Source organism: Peromyscus leucopus, chromosome 1, assembly GCF_004664715.2.
Source record: "Peromyscus leucopus breed LL Stock chromosome 1, UCI_PerLeu_2.1, whole genome shotgun sequence".
In the NCBI taxonomy this organism is placed as follows: Eukaryota; Metazoa; Chordata; class Mammalia; order Rodentia; family Cricetidae; genus Peromyscus; species Peromyscus leucopus.
The window spans coordinates 157,557,806-157,574,525 of NC_051063.1; the positions used below are offsets into that span (position 1 = coordinate 157,557,806).

The window sequence follows — 16,720 nt, forward strand, 5'->3', positions numbered from 1 at the left end:
CCTCACTTGAGGGCTGCTCCATCAGGCACACAGTGGGACCTCATGCGGGAGCATAGAAGAGTAGGTCCAACTGCCCAGCAAATGGCATTCTATTACAACCTGACTTTTCTAAATGCATGAATGTAAGCAATTACAGAATTTGACATACTGTTCAAAATGGGGCACATGCCTCCACTCACAGCACTTGGGAGGCTGAGGGAGGAGGATTATTGAGTTCCACAGCCTGACTGCATAGCAATACAGTGAGGCACTGATCAAAATAATAAAACTAAATAAAACAAGAAAGTATCTCCTAACCTGAAGCAGTGGGCCAAAAAAAAAAAAAATCTTAATTGCGGTTTCATTGCCATGCATCTGCCAACCAATGTCTTCACCTCTACACTAAAAGGGCAACTTTGGAGCCCAGTGAAGCTGTAGCAACTGGGGGTGTGGTCCTGACTTAGACTTCTAGTTCAAGGGGCCCTGAGGGTCACTTACTGTTTAACAGGAAGAACAGAAAGTGTCGGTGAACCAGAACAGCCATAGTCTCTCCAAAGACAGCATCCGCTCCCAGCCCTGCCCTGTGCCCAGTCTCTGACTCCATGAGCTCCAGGTAGCACCTGGGCTAGAGCATCTGACCAGTGCCAGCTAAGGTACTCTGATACAAAGGCTCTGCCCCCTCCATTCCCATGGGGTGAAGTCCACAGGAGGCTTCCTTAACACATGCAAAGGGGCTGCACTCTCAGCTGGCCCTCAGTCCAGCACCCGCCTCTCTGCGGGAATTGGGCTGTAGCCGTGAACAGAATCTGGGTCCCAGGCAGACTTGGGCAGAGACGGCTGGAGGGGACTAAGCATGACATGCAGCAACACGGCTGAAGCTGGCCTGAGTCAGCTGTCAGTCATCAGGAGCTGGGCTGGGCAGCTTTTACCCACCTATAAAGTCACAAATCAAACAACCTTCCCTTTTATGTTAAAGCTTCAATTCTCAAAAGTGGTTTACACAAAATACATGGAAAATGGCTTTTCAGGGGAAAGTAATTTATTAGTAATTTGATGACATTCAGGTTGTGGTTTTGAAAGCAGAAAAGAGATAACATCAGGGAAGACCTGGAGATAGAAATATTGTTTGTCCATGGTTGGGACAACCCCTCCCCTGACACTTCAGAGACAGCATACACCTTACTAAAAATATTCCATGTGGAAAACATGTCTCAAAACTTGTTCGTGAAAACTGGGGGGCTCCCATGTTGTGTTTGACGGAGGGCTCTGGGTTCTAGGGGCACCAGACCAAGCTCTGGCTTCTACGGTTAGTAGCTCAGGGGCTTAAAGAAGCTTGAAACTTGATTCCAGGTTTCCTTTGTCACATTTTCTTCCTGGAGAGGTTCCATAGCAAGTGATTTCAAAACAATGGCTCCCCAAAATATTTACTGAAACCTGGCATAGGGGTATACCCCAATAATCCCAATCTTTAGTGGGTGTGGAGGAAGAAGGATCAAGAGTTCAGGGTTATCTTTGGCTTTACAAAGAACTGGAGGCCAGCCTGGGCTACATGAGATCTTGTCTCAAAATAATAAAACAAAAACAATAAGAATTTAAAGACTTCTAACAAAAAAAAAATATTATAGATCTTGGCTTGGTGGTGCTTGCCTGTAATCTCATGGCTCAAGAGCCTGGGACAAGAGGATCATGAATTTGAAGCCAAGCAGAACCACATAGAGAAACCCTGTTTTGAAAAAACAACACTTAGAGGTAGGGAGATGGTTTAGCCTGGGTTCAGTTTCCAGCTCCCACAGGACAGCTTACAACTGTCAGTAACTCCAGTTCTAGGAGGTCCAGTGCCCCCTTCTGGCCTCTGTGGGAATCACACACATACATACTGTGCTTACATAAATGCAGACAAACCAAGTAAAATAAACAAACAAACAAACAAATAAAGCAGAAAGATATAAAGTATATAGCTTTAAAAATAAATATTTATTGAGGGTCCACCCCATGAAAGCCATGGTCCCAAGCAGGAACAAGCTGGAGATTGGAGGGGTGATCAAGACATGTGATAGTGCACACCTTTAGTCCCAGCACTCGCAAGGCAGAGCCAGGTGGATCTCTGTGAGTCCGAGACCAGTCTTGGCTACAGAGTGAGTTCCGGGAAAGGTGCAAAGCTACACAGAGAAACCCTGTCTCAAAGAACCAAAAAAAAAAAAAAAGACACACAGCTCCTTCCCTCCCTGAGTGCACATCTCCAATAGGGGATAAAAAGAAGTATCAAATGTTTAATAAAATGTATATGATGTCATTGGTTGAGCTCCAGCACTAGGACCAATTGGCCAAACCAAAATTGAGCCCCTCAAGGGCTGGGACCAGGCTTAGCAGTACAGACAGCACTTGCCTTGGCTCTACCACAGGAGAGCTGGGAGCAGGGCTCACTGGTGGTATTTACCTAGCTTATGCAAGATCCTGGGTTCCATCCACAGCACCACAAGAAAAAAAAAAAATACCAAACCAGCTACTTGTCAAGTTTGAGCCATTGTCACTTGGGGAAATCTAGACGAGACTAGCCAAATCCCTAAACAGACAGTTTCATCCAGGGCGATAAGGTGCTTGCCTACCCATGGGTTAATTAACCTTAGTGCTTTTGTTTCTGCTTTCCCTTGGCCTCCTCTGTCAGCCTCCTCTCTCTAGCACATCAGAACATTCACTGCATCTCCATTCTGTGACTGCAAATGAAGGCCAAGTAAGGTGGTGAGGTATGTCCCCACCTTCTATCTCCTGGCCTCCTCTATGTTGTCCAGGTTGGTCTTGAATTCCTGGGCTCAATGACGCTCTTGCTTTGGCCTTTCACTTCTCTGGGACTGTGGGTGTGTGCATCACAGAACCTAGCTCAGCCAGGATCTTTGAACTGGATTCATTGTTAATTTTGTCTTTTCATACAAGTAAATTGTAGACTGCAGCCAGTGCCCAGAGGAAACTGAGCTGGGATAGAGAACATGGAAGAACTAACAGATAAAGTGACATGGAGAATAGTCTTTGAGGTAAAGCTGGGTATGATGGCACAAGCCTACAGTCCCAGCTATGTGGCAAGATCACTTGAGCCCAAGAGTCTAAGGCCAGCCCAGGTAACATAGTAAGAAATGGAGTTTAATTAACTTAGACTACAAAAGTGTAGAGAATAAGAAGGGTCCAGAATTGACAATAAAAATAAAAGATAAATAAGTGCCATGATTTTCCATAAGAAATCAAAAGACTCTAGAAGCTTAACCAGAGATCCTGGGGCATAAACAATGGTGGAGTATGGAGACTGCCTGGTATCTGTGGCTTCACTCAAAGTAGGAACCACTATCATTGTGAGACCACTGGGAAGTCCCTGGGTGAAAAAGGGGAACACTCAGCAGGTAAGCACAATCCTGGCAAGAGCTGGCTCTAAACCCCAAGACCCTAGAGCCTAAGGGGGTCCAATCCTGTGACAGATACTTAGAGGTACCTTCATAGGAAGAGGATCATCCAGCACAGTTGGCCAGCCAACAAGAGAACTTCTTGGGCTGGAGAGATGGCTCAGCCGTTAAAGACTAGGCTCACAACCAAAAATATAAGAGAACTTCTTTTAGACCTACAGGATCAAGAGGACTCCCAAGCTGTTTGTGGATGCCAACAGCCTGTACCTTTCCATAACACACACACAGCCCATGTCACATAGCCAAAGCCTCTTCAGCAGGGGACAGTCCAACAGGATGTACTTGTACTCCAGCATACAGTCAATGCTGATGATGTGCAGAGGTACCTGCCAGGCATCCTCCATTCCCTGGTCACCTTCTGGGAGCCATAGAATCATCCAAGTGAAAGCCCATCCCCCATGGGGAGTAGCCTAGTCATCATAGCGGATCTCGGCCTGCAGCTCCTTGGTGACATAGGTGGTGAGCATGGCCAAGAGCTTCTGCTGCATGGCCTGGTTGCTCATGACCAGAGCAGTGAGCTGTACAGCATCTGTCCAGTCCAAGTTCCTGATGATGGTCGTGGCTTCGTTAACAAGTTTCTGCTGTTCAGCAGGGGGCAGCTCCATTAAGATCTGAGGAACCGGCTTAAACTGTCCACTCGTCATCCAGGCACCTAACAGGCCCCCAACAGTCCCCCCTGGGAAACAAGGAAAGGTTCAATTAGTGAGCTTCATTCTCTAACAATGGCCTTGGTTTCTTGCGGAGAATGAAGCCTCTGTCATGACAAGTGGGCACATTCATGAGCAGGTCACAGCAAGCTCAGTTTCTGCCAGGCAGTCAGCAGGGCAAAGGTTTATGCGGTCTCTAGTCCATTTGGCCCAAGTAATTGGCACCCATGCATGTCCCTCCCCATGACCTCCACTTACACCCTCCCCACCTCACTGAACACTCCCATCCCTGCGACTCCCAGAACAATCTGTCTCCACAAAGAAAGGGCTGAGAGGGAAGTCAGTCTTCTGGGAAACCACTTGCTTGGAGAGACAGAGAAGTTGAGCTGTTTCCAAACAATAAACAACTTGGGGAGGAAAAAGTTTATTTCATCTTACAACTCTCGGGACACACTGGATCACTGAGAAAAGTCAGGGCAGGAACTAACTCAAATAGGGCAAGAACTTGGATGCAGGAGCTGATGCAGAGGCCATGGAGAGGTGCTGCTTACTGGCTTGCTCAGTCTGCTTTCTTAAAACACCCAGAACCAGCAGCTCAGGAATGGCACAGTCCACAATGAGCCAAGCTCTTCCACATCAATCATCATCAAGACAATGCACCACAAGCTTGCCCATAGGCCAGTCTAGTGGGGGTATTTTCTCAATTGAGGTTCCCCCTTCCAAAATAATCAAGTCGATAAAAAATTAGTGGCTGATAAGAAACATGCCCTTGAGCTTAGAAAATTCCCAGAGAACTCACATGAGAAATGACCCTGGAGGTAAGCCAGTTGTTTCTCTTGGAGACTGCCTTTGATTCCATTTTTAAAAAATAAAAACAAGACAAGAGCTAATATAATTACTCTTTCCAAAAATGGAAACACTTTTACCTTCTCTTGCTTTGCTTTTTAGTGACAAAGTCTTATTGTTTAGCCCAGGGTAGCCTAGAACTCTTGCTCCTCGTGCCTCAGCATCCCAGCTGAGAATCACAAGTGTGTGCCAGCCACCAAAACCAGCTAGAAACACTATTTTTAGATTTCTGCTTTCATTTTTTCCAGGTGCTTGATATTGTAGGGTGGGAGTGGGAGGGTGGTTCAAGAGTTCCAGCTAAGTACTCTAACACTGAGATACATCCTCAGATAGAAACATTGTTTTCAGTTTTTACTTGTAATTTTTTTTCTCAAGACAGGGTTTCTCTGTACAGCCCTGGCAGTCCTGGAACTCACTCTGTACAGGGCTAGCATGCTAGCTTCAAACTCACAGAGATCCATCTGCCTCTGCCTCTCAAATGCTGGGATTTAAGGTGTGGATGACCACTGCCCAGTTTAGAAATATTGGTGGGTTTTTGGTTTTTTTTTTTTTTTGGTTTTTTTGAGACAAGGTTTCTCCGTGCAGTTTTGGTGTCTGTCCTGGATCTCACTCTGTAGACCAGGCTGGCCTCGAATTCACAGAGATCTGCCTGGCTCTGCCTCCCGAGTGCTGGGATTAAGGCATGTGCCATGATTAAGGCATGGGCCACCGCTGCCCGGAAAGAAATACTGTTTTAAATGCAACTTTCTGGCCAAAGTTAAATCATGCTGTTATGGAACCTGAAGATCTTGTAGGATGGAAAATTCCATGTCCCCAGGCCATGTTGCATGACCCAAGATGAGGGGAGGTCCTCTAGGGGCAGAGGTGTCAAACTAAAGAACCTTCAAGGACCAGGTTAAGTGATCCAAAGTGATGAGAAGAACATTGGGTTTAGTGGCACATTCTTTTTTATTATTTATTTATTTATTTATTTACTTACTTACTTACTTATTTACTTATTTACTTATTTATTTGTGTGTGAGTGTTCTGTCTTCCTGTACATCTTCATGACAGAAGAGGGCATCAGATCCTATTGTAAATGGTTCTGAGTCACCACATGGTTGCTGGGAATTCAACTCAGGACCTCTGGAAAAGCAACCAGTGCTCTTAACCACTGAGCCATCTCTTCAGCCCGTAGTGGCACACTCTTAATCCCAGCACTTGAGAGGTAGAAGCAGGTGGATCTGTGTGAGTTGAAGGCCAGCCTGGTCTACAGAGGGAGTTCCAAGACAGCCAAGATTAAATAGTAAGACTCTTTCTCAAAATAACAAGTGTAGAGAGGGCAGAAGGGTCTGTGGTGGTCTGGGAAGCTAGGTTCCTGCCTGAAGGAACACCTGCTATTGTATGCCAACCAGCTGCTGCCACTGGAAACATCAGATCTGCATCTTTAAAGCATCCCATGAATTGTATGTATTAGCAATCAGATAGTCACAGATGAGCCTGGCTGGACTTAGTGAGTCATTTCTTTTTTTTTTTTTTTTTTTTTTCTTCGAGACAGGGTTTCTCTGTGTAGCTTTGCGCCTTTCCTGGAGCTCACTTGGTAGCCCAGGCTGGCCTCGAACTCACAGAGATCCGCCTGGCTCTGCCTCCCGAGTGCTGGGATTAAAGGCGTGCGCCACCAACGCCCGGCCCTAGTGAGTCATTTCTAAAGAACAGAATATGGGATGAGAAACAGAAACTTTAGAGTGGAAAAAAAAAAAAACCAGCATATATGACCTTGACCAAGTTGCCACAGTCAGCCTCACTGGAGATGCCACAGGATGTCATGTACCCCTGGACTGATAAAGAAGACATGTCACCTCTGAGGTGCTCCCTCCCAAGACTCATGAGAAGCACATCATACAACTGAGAATTTTATAAAACACCTGACAACCACTCAAAGCCTAAGAAACTGTCACATGCCAGAAGAGACTAAGGAAAATGGGGTCATTAAAACAAAGTGTCAGCTGGGTGTGGTGGTGCATTCCTTTAATCCCAGCACTTAGGAGGCAGAGGCAAGGGGATCTTTGTGACTTTGAGACCAGCCTGGTCTGCATAGTGAGTTCTAGGACAGCTAGTGCTACATAATAAGACCTTGTCTCAAACTTTGAAGAAAAAAAAAAAAAGTGGCAACTGGAAGAAAACCAAAGCCATTGTGCAAGGTCTGGTCACACAGAAATGGCTCCAAGTACTGTCTCAGTGCTGGCTGCTCAGTCCCCACAGCGTACCATGAAACATTCCCACCGCAACTAACTGTGGCAGAGGGGCACATGGGGGTTTTCTGTATAATTTTTGCAACTTCTACATGTATATAATAGTATTCCAAGATGAAATGTTTGTTTTAATGCTAGGGATACCATGATTGTAATTGCAGCACTCTGGAGGCTGAGGCATTAGGATCTCAGTTTTGAGGTCCAATCTGGAATACATAGTTTCAGACCAGCCTGAGGTACATAGATCATAGCTCAAAAAAAGTGGGTGGGACTAGAGAGTTGGCTTGGTGCTTAAGAGCAGAGCACTGGCTGCTCTTGCTGAGCGTTGATGTTTGATTTCCAGCACCCACAAGGAGGCTCACAACCATCCTTAACTCCAGTTTCAAAGAACCTGATGCCCTCTTCTGGCCTCTGTGGGTATTGCATGCATATAGTGCATGGACAAGCAAAACATCCATACATATAAAATAAAAAAATAACTTTATAAATATTTAATTAAGTAAACAGACAACACAGCTTAGTGAGAACCCACTTGTAGGCTGGACTCAGAAGACAGAGAGTGACACCCATGTTTTCTGAATCCAAGCAGGGTTGCCCTGGAAGCAGACAGCTCGTCTGGCTCCCAATACTGTTGCAGGGGCAGGGGGGAGGGAGCCAATCTCTAAAAGAAAGAGGCATTCCAAGGAAGGAAAACCAGTTCACTCACAAGTTTGACTGAACTTTTCCTCCTGACACCAGTGAGCCTCTTGAGCTGACTGTACTACACACACATCTGCATTAACTCTTCACAGAACACCAATATTTGATTTACAACAGCACATAATGCAGAGGATTATCAGGACATCGATGCACAAAGGAGAATTCCTGTGTTTTTCATGGGAAATGAAGCAACCACCCATGACCAGGGACCAGAAGCAGCGAGTCCCTATATATTCTAATATCTGCCATTACTCAATGTGAATAAAACATAGTCTCCCACAACAGAGACAGCACACAGCTATGTAATAAACTAGCCCCAATCAGGCTTCCCCTGGGCACTTAGCTAGGAGTGGGAATGCAAGAGTGTCACTGAGGAAACAAGAAATGGGCTTGTCTTCTCCTTTTGTGGGAAGAAGCTGAAGTCCGGACTCCTGAATTCACAGAATTTGCAAACACAAAAGGTGAAGGTTTGGGCCATCCATGCATTTCCATTTCCATGAAATGCTGCTTTCATATAATGCAATGTTCTGCTGGGGGGAGGGGTGGACACATTTGTCAGCAAGCAAGGAAACACTCAGTGCTAAAGATATTCCCTCTGCCCACCCTGTTACCATGTGAGGATTGAAAATCACCTAGCAAAAGCTTCTAGAAGACTGGGTTCAAGGAAGGACTGTACCCTAGGCTGTCAGCACACAACAGTAGTCAGTAAAGACCCAGTGCACATGGCAGGTGCCCATCCTGTGGTGGGGATGCCAGCTAAACTGTATCAAACAGTCCGTGGTGGCCATCTCAGGAGAAAGCAAGCAGAGTGAACGAGCCGCGTTCTATAGCTTTTGCTTCAGTTCCTGCCTTGAGTTCCCATCCTGACTTTTCTTCATAATGAACTATAAGCTGTAATAAACCCTTCCCTCTCCAAGTTGCTTTTAGTCATGGTATCTTCTCACATCAATAGAAAGCAAACTAAGACACAGTCATGCTGTGAGCAACTGATCATAGAAGGAACTTGGCAAATGTAGTTTCTCTGGCTCCCTTCTCAGGTAACATGGTAACAGTGACATATGGAGGGGACATCTGGAGGACCCAGACACCTCAATACCTTTATACTCAAGGACACATCTCTAGGGAAAGGGCAGAACCAGTGGGTTCCTGGAGGAAAGGTGCCTCCCAGGTCTAACAGATTCAAACACCAAGGCCAAGGGAAGCCTGTATCACATGGAAGCTGTGGTTCTGACAGAACATACTACACACAGAAGCAAGTGGGCCTTAGAAACTCCCCACATGGGGTATGTGGTAGGTACCATTCTTACCAGGTCATTCTTCCCTGTGGTTCCTCAAACATGCCAGAAGCCTGGAACATACTATGTAGCCTAGGCTATCCTTGAACTCTCCACGTTCCTGCCTCCCCAGGGCAGGGATTATAGGCCTGAACCAAGGCTGGCTATACATGTGAAGACACCCCCACTCACCAACAGCAATTCCTGGTGGGCCACCAACCAAACCACCGACAAAGGCCACTGTCCCCGCAACCAAGGCACCCCTCCCAGAGTGCTTGACAGCCGCCTTCATTTTCCTCTCTTGGGAAATGGAGCATAGAAGCTTCATGATGTCATCTACCAAGATGGGCATCTTGTCAGACCTTAAAAGACAATTCAAAAAGATAAGTGGTTTTTGTGTTTGCTCAATTGTGTACTTAAAAAAAAAAAACTGTATGCAGATGTTCTGCTGCATGTATGCCTATGTACCACATGTGTGCAGTGCCCTTGGAGGCCAGTGACCCCCTGGAACTGGAGTTACAGACAGTTGTGAGATAACATGCAGGTGCTGGTAAACAAGCCCAGGTCCTCTAAAAGGGCAGCCAGTCCTCTTAGCCTTTGAGTCTTCTCTCCAGCCCCCATTTTTGTTTTTGTTTTTTTATTTGTTTTATTTTGTTTATTTTTGAGATAAGGCCTTCCTTGCTACATACTCCAGACCAATCTATTTAGTTTATTCATTTATTTTGAGATAATGTCTTGCTACACACTCCAGACCATAATCCTTCTGCCTCAGGCTTTTGCCTCAGGATACCAGGCAGAGCACCATTTTACTCTATGGCTGAACAGGGGAATTTTAATGAGCTTATGAGTATTTTGACCCAAATGTATCACTTTCTAACATCTTCGGAAGAGCATCCACCTTCTGGAAAGAAGAGTTGCTTGGCCATGTGCATGCCAGACAGGCACACAGCCCTTTGTCGCCAAGAAGTTGGGCATCAACTAACAAGTAAATGGAAGCAGCAGAGTGGATGAAAGGTCTTTTCTGCCCTCTGATTGCCCTGACAAATGAGGAAGCAACCTCAGCCACAGGCTTTACCAGTCCTCTAGCAAGCTAAGCCTGACCTCTCTCACACCAACAGCCTTTCAAGTGGCTCCTTGCAACCTTCAACATATAAAGTCTGGCAGGGACAGGAAATCCCCAGCCATATGGCCTCTTGCATGTGACAAGGTATCTGAGCCAAGCCAGAAAGGGGGGAAACGGACAAGATTCTGAGGCCACCCTGGCATGTGCCTGCTGGGTAACCCAGAGCCAGGAGTTAGATGGATACTTAGCTTTAAGACAGAATTAAAATGGGGGTGAAAATGTAGTTCTTTATGAAAAATGCTCTGAATTTGAGCCCCAGTGAAAAAAAGAGGGTGGACCTTGTAAGGGGTCCATAGAAGGGATGCAGAATGACTGACTGCAAAGAGCAGAGGGCAGTGCAGACCCTGTGGAGACATTGTGAGCAGAGACAAGACCTAGGTATGTTAGCACAGGCTATACTCTCAATACCGGGGAAGCTAAAGCAGGGGAGTTATGAACCCATGGCCAGCATGGATTAGATTGCTAGATTTTTCTGCCAAAATAAAACAATGACTTGTTAATTAAAAATAAAGAAAACCAGGAATAATATGATTTACCAAGATGAAGCCATTACAAAACAAAATAAATCAGATTTCTGGGGGCTTGGCAATTGGCATGGTGGCTCACTCACGGCTACAATTTCAGTATTTAGGAAGTAGAAGAAAGATCAGGACAAGTCTGAGGCCAGCCTGGGATACATAGTAAGATCCAGGTTTGCCTGCACTACAGAGCAAGACCCTGTCTCAAAATAACAAGAGACTTCCAGGGGCTTGCAAGGTACATGAAATGATAGACAGAGAGCCCTTAAGAACAATGATTGTAAACAACTTGCTAGAATCAGGACACATTGCCATGCCAGCTGGGAAGTGATAGGCAGAGGCATAGCCATAGGTAAGGTGCACTGTGCCCCACAGAGGGACTGGTGGGTAAGGAGAGCCCACACACTGACAGGCCACTTCACAAGGTTGGGGAGAAAAGGCAGCAGAGCTGACACTTCTAGAAGACTCCCACACCTCCTGTTCCCATGAGGCTGAGGGACCTGTCAGGTAAGGGACCTTGTTGATGAAGTCCTGGGCTACTGTCAACAGCCTTGGGTTATACTGGGCTTTGGTCAGTGGGTTGATTTCTCTCTATGGCCAAGAAGTATGCAGAATCAGAATCTCTCAATGTAAAATTGCCCCCTTGGCTCTGGGAGTTCTGAGCCCTTTAAGGAACCCATGGAGCCACCACATTGTCACAAAGGCTATTTTTCAGAACTCCTGAACACTCCCAAGAGAAAGAAGTATGCTGTGTTCCAGCCCCTAGAAATGTTCCTTTTTCTCACCTCCACCCCCTTTTGAGACTTCTTTACTTGCTGTAAGAAGGCTAACCTGGAACTCTTGGTACTTCTGCATCAACCTCCTAAGCCCTGGTATTATAGGTTTGAAACCACCGTCTCTGGCTTCTTTATCCAGTTTGATAAACTTTAGATGAATGCCTTCCTTTCAAAAGACTAACACCCCACTCCCATCCTGTAAAGTACCTAACCACTTCCTAGTTTAGCTTTGGTGCAGATCCAGCTTTTTGTTTGATCTGTCAGTTACAGTGGAAAAAGTCAGGTGCAGCCTCAGGTTTCAGAAGACAGCTGGACACCACCCATGCTCAGAAGCACAAGGCTTGTGCCATTCCGGTCCTGCAGCATCAGCACACAGAAACCACTCCACATATCATTTCTCTGCAGAAAAATGGATTTGCACTCTCAAAATGGTTTTTGCATAACAAGACAATGCATGTGAAAGAGGTAGGGCAGAGATGCATACAGTAGTGCCCCCTCATCCATAAAGAATACATTCTGAGACATCAGTAGATGCTATAAGCTTGATTAATCTGTTCTTCCAGCTTTTATGCCCTGGTTCCTTTGCATTGTAACTCTAAGGCTTTGGAGCCTTTATTAAGTAAAACGAAATTACTTGAGCACAAGCACGGGGCACCCACAATGTGACAGCGGAGGGCTACTGAGTGACTAGCATGTGGGTAGGGTACACCCTGTGGATATACTGAACAAAGGGAAGATTCACATCCTAGGCAGAATGGAGCAGGGTTGCATGAGATTTCATGACACTATTTAGACAGCATGAAATTTCTAATTACTTAGAAAACGCATGATTTAAAACTTACTAGGTATTTAAAACTCATGAATTGATTATTTTTGAAAATTTTCACCTAATCTTTGGCTGCAGTTAGCTGAAACTACAGAAGGTAAAACTGTGGACAAGGGGAGCAGGCTAATGTACCTACCCATTTCGCCCTCGATTATCTACTCAGAGGCAGCTCCAACCTGTTCTGAATAACTTTAAGTCAAAACCCATGGAGCAGATAAGGTACCAACATGCACATGTTGTTCCCAATCTCCACCCAGCCCAGCTAAGTCAGTGCCAGGGAGCAGGGGAGCTGGGCAAGGAAAGCTCCACTCTAGCTGGGCTTCTGCAGTCTGTGGCTGCAAGGCAAGGCTGGTTTAAATTTCTGGAAGAATAACATCAGAAGTTACAGCAGCAACAGGCATTTGTTGTGAAAGAAAGGTTTGCGACCCCGGCTCCCGAGTCCCTGTGAAAGTGTTTCATTTCCTTCATTCTTCAGGCTCAAGAAATTGAGAGGAAACATGCCCTGTTCCTCCTCCCAGACCAGGGCCACCTGTGTCTGTAAGTGACAGGGAGAGATGAGGATGCAGGAGACAGGGCCTTTCTACAGTAGTACAACTATTTCAATAATGCTGTCCTCAAACGAGGTCCTGATCTCAGGAAGTCCACCTGCCAGCCATAGGGAAAGCAGATACTAACACAGAGCTCTGACTAGTGGAAGGTGACAGTAGGGCTCTGGACATACACAGAGGAGGTGAAAAGTCAAACCTTTGGACAGCAGCCTGATTTGAGTTCAATTAAGTTGTGAGGGACAAGGGAGAAGGCTTCAGAGCTAACAGGGACCTCAATATTAGACAAAGCTGGGATTCCAATTCCCGATGTGTGCTGGGGGAGAAACGAAACAGAAAGTGAATGGAGAACAGGCCCTTGGCCAGAAGTCACTATCTTGTTCCCCTTTCTGGAATTTGCAGACTCCAGGTTGCAATCTGGCCTCTGTAAAGTTCATCATCCAGTTCTTCCACCACACAAAGTTGTTTTTAAATTACTTGACGGTTGGTATTTAAAAATAAGACATCGAGGGCATGCTGGCACACGTGCTGCAAAGGATATGGTAGGAGGACTGATAGTTCAAAAATCATAAGTTGAAAGATGAGAAGGCGTCAGTGGTAGGTTCACCTATAGCTCTCAGACTGGGCTGGCCAGGGGCTGACACCAGGCACTCGTGCACTCCGCAGCGCAATGCCCTCTGCCCGGGCCTCCACCCCTGCCTACATGCACTTTATCTACTTACTTAGTCATAGCAGAACGCTTCTCAACCGCAACTCCAACTAATCTGGCCTTCTGAGCCCCTGACATCCCTTCCTGACTATCTCCAAGCTAGTGCTCAGGTCCCCTCCCGGCACTGCGCACGCGCCCTCCCGCACACCCGTGCTGGCTTTGCGCGGAGCTGGTAACCTCAGTACTTCAGCTTAGGCCTCAATTCCTTGCATGAAGACGAACAGCAGTGTGCCCGACACCGTGGAGTGCCCGACCGGCTCCGCAGACCCTAGCTTCTCTGAGCGCACCTTTACCGTGCTGGTGCCTGGGACCGCGGGGACAAGAAACCCGCTCCGCTCTGCCGGCTCCGCTCCGCTAGCGCCAGAGAGGAGCTCACAGGCCACTGCCGCCCTGGCTCCGCCCTCCCGCCTTCCGGCTCCGCGGGCCTTCCGGGTCGCTGTTGCTCTGGGTCCCCGCGGGTCCGGGTCCCCAAGCTGGGCCAGTTTTGGGGAAGGACCCTCAGTGCGCAGGAGCGAGTCCCTTACTCCCCCGCAGCCACCCCGCCCCAGTGTCTGGTTGGCTGGCACCGAGACCGAGACCATGACTTGGAAGCGGGAACCCTGCGGTGACCCTGGAGAGGACTTTGTGGCCCGAGGACCCGCTGCGCCCCACCCCCACCCCGGCTACCCCGCCCTATACCTGTCTAGGAACCCGGGTAGCTCCTGGAAGGTCCTCTCTGAGCACCCTTTGCGCTGGGTCTGTGACCTGTAGGGCCTTTCCCCCGGATTCCTGGGTAGAAGATGCAGCAGGGGTCTGAGCTGTCCCAATACTGTGAACTGTAACCCTGAACGAAGTCTTGCTGAGTAGGCACGATTCAGTGGGGCTGGGCTGGGCTGCCACCCAATTGGAAGTGTGGACTCCAGTCTGTACTCTCTGCCTGGGGAATGTAGCGAGCCTCCAGATGACCGACTGTTTCCCATGAAAAGTCTAGATTGATTTATTCATTTTATATATACACGTACGCCTGCACACCATCAGATCTTACTACAGATGGTTGTGAGCCACCATGAGGTTGCTGGGAATTGAACTCAGGACCTCAAGCCAGTATTCTTAAGCCATCTGAGCCATCTCTCCAACCCCTATTTGTATCCTTTTTTGTCTTCTTGTGAGAAATCTTGGAAAGCCTTTTAATACCAAGATTCTCCTGGCTGGAGTGAAAAATTCTGTCCGTCTTCGTGCCTGAATTTGGGTTACTTTCAAGAACCAAAGTTAACTGAGGTTAATAAATCAGCTCGCTGCTCCAGTGTCCCCCCCGCGGGCAGCGCCCTCTGGTGGCATGTTAGAGAACCCGACTATTGTCTCCTTTGCCTAAGAATTCAGGGAGCAGCAAACAAAGCTCAGTGGAGAAGAGAGGCTAGGATATAAGACATTCACACAAATGAGGAACGAAGTCATAAAATGATCACGCTGAAGGCTAGAAATGTCACACATAGTTCACTAGCGGCTGAGGCTGTGAAGGCTGGTGGTGTACATCCATAGTCCCATCACTTGGGACCCATCTTTAATCCCAGCACTCAGGAGGCAAAGACAGGCAGATCTCTTAGTTTGGGGCCAGCCTGAACTACATAGAGAGTTCCAAATGGGCCAGGGCTACATAAGTGAGACCCTGTCTCAAACAACAAAACAAACAAAAACAACAGTTTGAGACAACCGAGGCTGAATATGGAGACCCCGTCTCAGCCCTCTCCCCTCCCAACCCCAGATTCACACATGGAAAGCTTTTGTTAGTGATTCTAAGAATGGCGGTGACTAGTGACCTCATATAAGAGGCCGGGGGAGCTTGTTGTCCCCTTCCTTCAACTATGAGGTGCTTGGCCTCGCTAGACATGGAAATTGCTGGTACCTTAATCTTGTACTTCCTGGTCTCCGAACTAAGAAATCAGTTCAATTGTTCCTAAGTCCCCTATCCTTGCTATTTTTACAGCAGCTTGAAGGAACTAAGGCACTTCCCATGAGCCTATAGGAAAGACCTCTGTCTCTCTTAGCTTCTGGTAAAGTCACCAGTCTTCGATAACCATTGGCTTACAGTGCTAATCTTCTATGTTGCTACGTGGTGCACATAGGTGCACACTCACATGCATGCACCAGACACACATATACATGCATGTGAGTTGGTGCACCTGTGTGTACATGAAGAGGCCAGAATAAGACGTGGAGAGTTCTTCCTCTATTGCTCTCTGTGGTAGTTTGAAAGAAAATGGCCCCCAAAGGGAGGGGCGCTATAAGGAGGTGTGGCCTTATAGGAGTAGGTATGGCCTTGTAGGAGTAGGTGTGGCCTTGTTGGAGGAAGTATGTCACTGTGAAGGCAGGCTTTGAGATCTCATATATGCTCAAGCCACTCAGAGACAGACCACTTCCTGTTGCCTGTGCAAAATGTAGAACTCTCAGCTACCTCTCCAGCACCATGTCTGCCTGCCGAACACTAGGCTCCCTGCCATGATGATAATGAACTAAACCAATGAACTGTAAGTCATCCAATTAAATGCTTTCCTTTATAAGAGTTGCCATGATCATGGTATCTCTTCACAGCGATAGAAACCCTATCTAAGGCACTCTCCCTTATTGCATTGAGTTGAGGTTTCTTACTGAATCAGCCATTGTCTTGCTGTTTCAACAAGGCAGTTCCTGGAATCTGCCTGTCTCTGTCCACACCTCCAATTCTGGAGCCCCTATCATATGTAGCCATGACTGGCTCTTTACATGGGTGCTAGGATTCACACTCAGGTCCCCATACTTGCCCAGAAAGCACTTAGTCACTGGGCCATCTCCTCAGTCCTCCATTCCCTTGTCCTTATAAGGAAACAAACTATGGTGACCAAGAGCCTACTTTCATGACCTCATTTTTACTTGATTACATCCGTAAAGACCCTACTTTCAAATAAGGTTACGTATACAGTGACAGAATTGGGACCTCATGTCTGTGTAGGAAGATGACAGTTCAGTCTGGTAGCTGAATAAACACGGCACCCATAGGCTCATGTTTAAATACCTGGTCCCCAGTTGGTAGAACTGTTCTGAGATGTGACCTTGTTGATGGGAGTGTGTCACTGGGGCCAGGC

At 47.0% G+C, this 16,720-nt stretch overlaps 1 protein-coding gene across 3 annotated transcripts; it reads right to left on the bottom strand.

The window, feature by feature from the left end:
• Positions 1 to 3,093: 3,093 nt before the first annotated feature.
• On the bottom strand, positions 3,094 to 14,460 carry C1H19orf12 (chromosome 1 C19orf12 homolog). Of its 3 annotated transcripts, none has more exons than XM_028877727.2 (3): positions 14,301 to 14,460; positions 9,318 to 9,487; positions 3,094 to 4,104 (listed from the first exon to the last, which is right to left on the bottom strand). In XM_028877727.2, the coding sequence occupies exons 2-3, from the start codon at positions 9,475 to 9,477 to the stop codon at positions 3,839 to 3,841; spliced, it is 426 nt and encodes a 141-aa protein (XP_028733560.1). In that variant the 5' UTR covers positions 9,478 to 9,487; positions 14,301 to 14,460; the 3' UTR covers positions 3,094 to 3,838. The 3 variants fall into 3 exon arrangements, with proteins under 3 accessions (XP_028733560.1, XP_028733562.1, XP_028733561.2); XM_028877729.2 differs by lacking the exon at positions 14,301 to 14,460 and adding an exon at positions 13,910 to 14,113; XM_028877728.2 differs by lacking the exon at positions 14,301 to 14,460 and adding an exon at positions 13,636 to 13,898.
• Between the last annotated feature and the right edge of the window lie 2,260 nt (positions 14,461 to 16,720).

What these genes read in the sequence shown, in the direction of transcription:
- C1H19orf12 (XM_028877728.2), bottom strand. Translation starts at nt 13,700, where the DNA reads ATGTCAGGGGCTCAGAAGGCCAGATTAGTTGGAGTTGCGGTTGAGAAG. An exon ending in AAGCGTTCTGCTATGACTAA is followed by an intron (nt 9,488 to 13,635) that starts GTAAGTAGATAA and finishes TTGTCTTTTAAG; the next exon opens with GTCTGACAAGATGCCCATCT. An exon ending in CCCACCAGGAATTGCTGTTG is followed by an intron (nt 4,105 to 9,317) that starts GTGAGTGGGGGT and finishes CTTGTTTCCCAG; the next exon opens with GGGGGACTGTTGGGGGCCTG.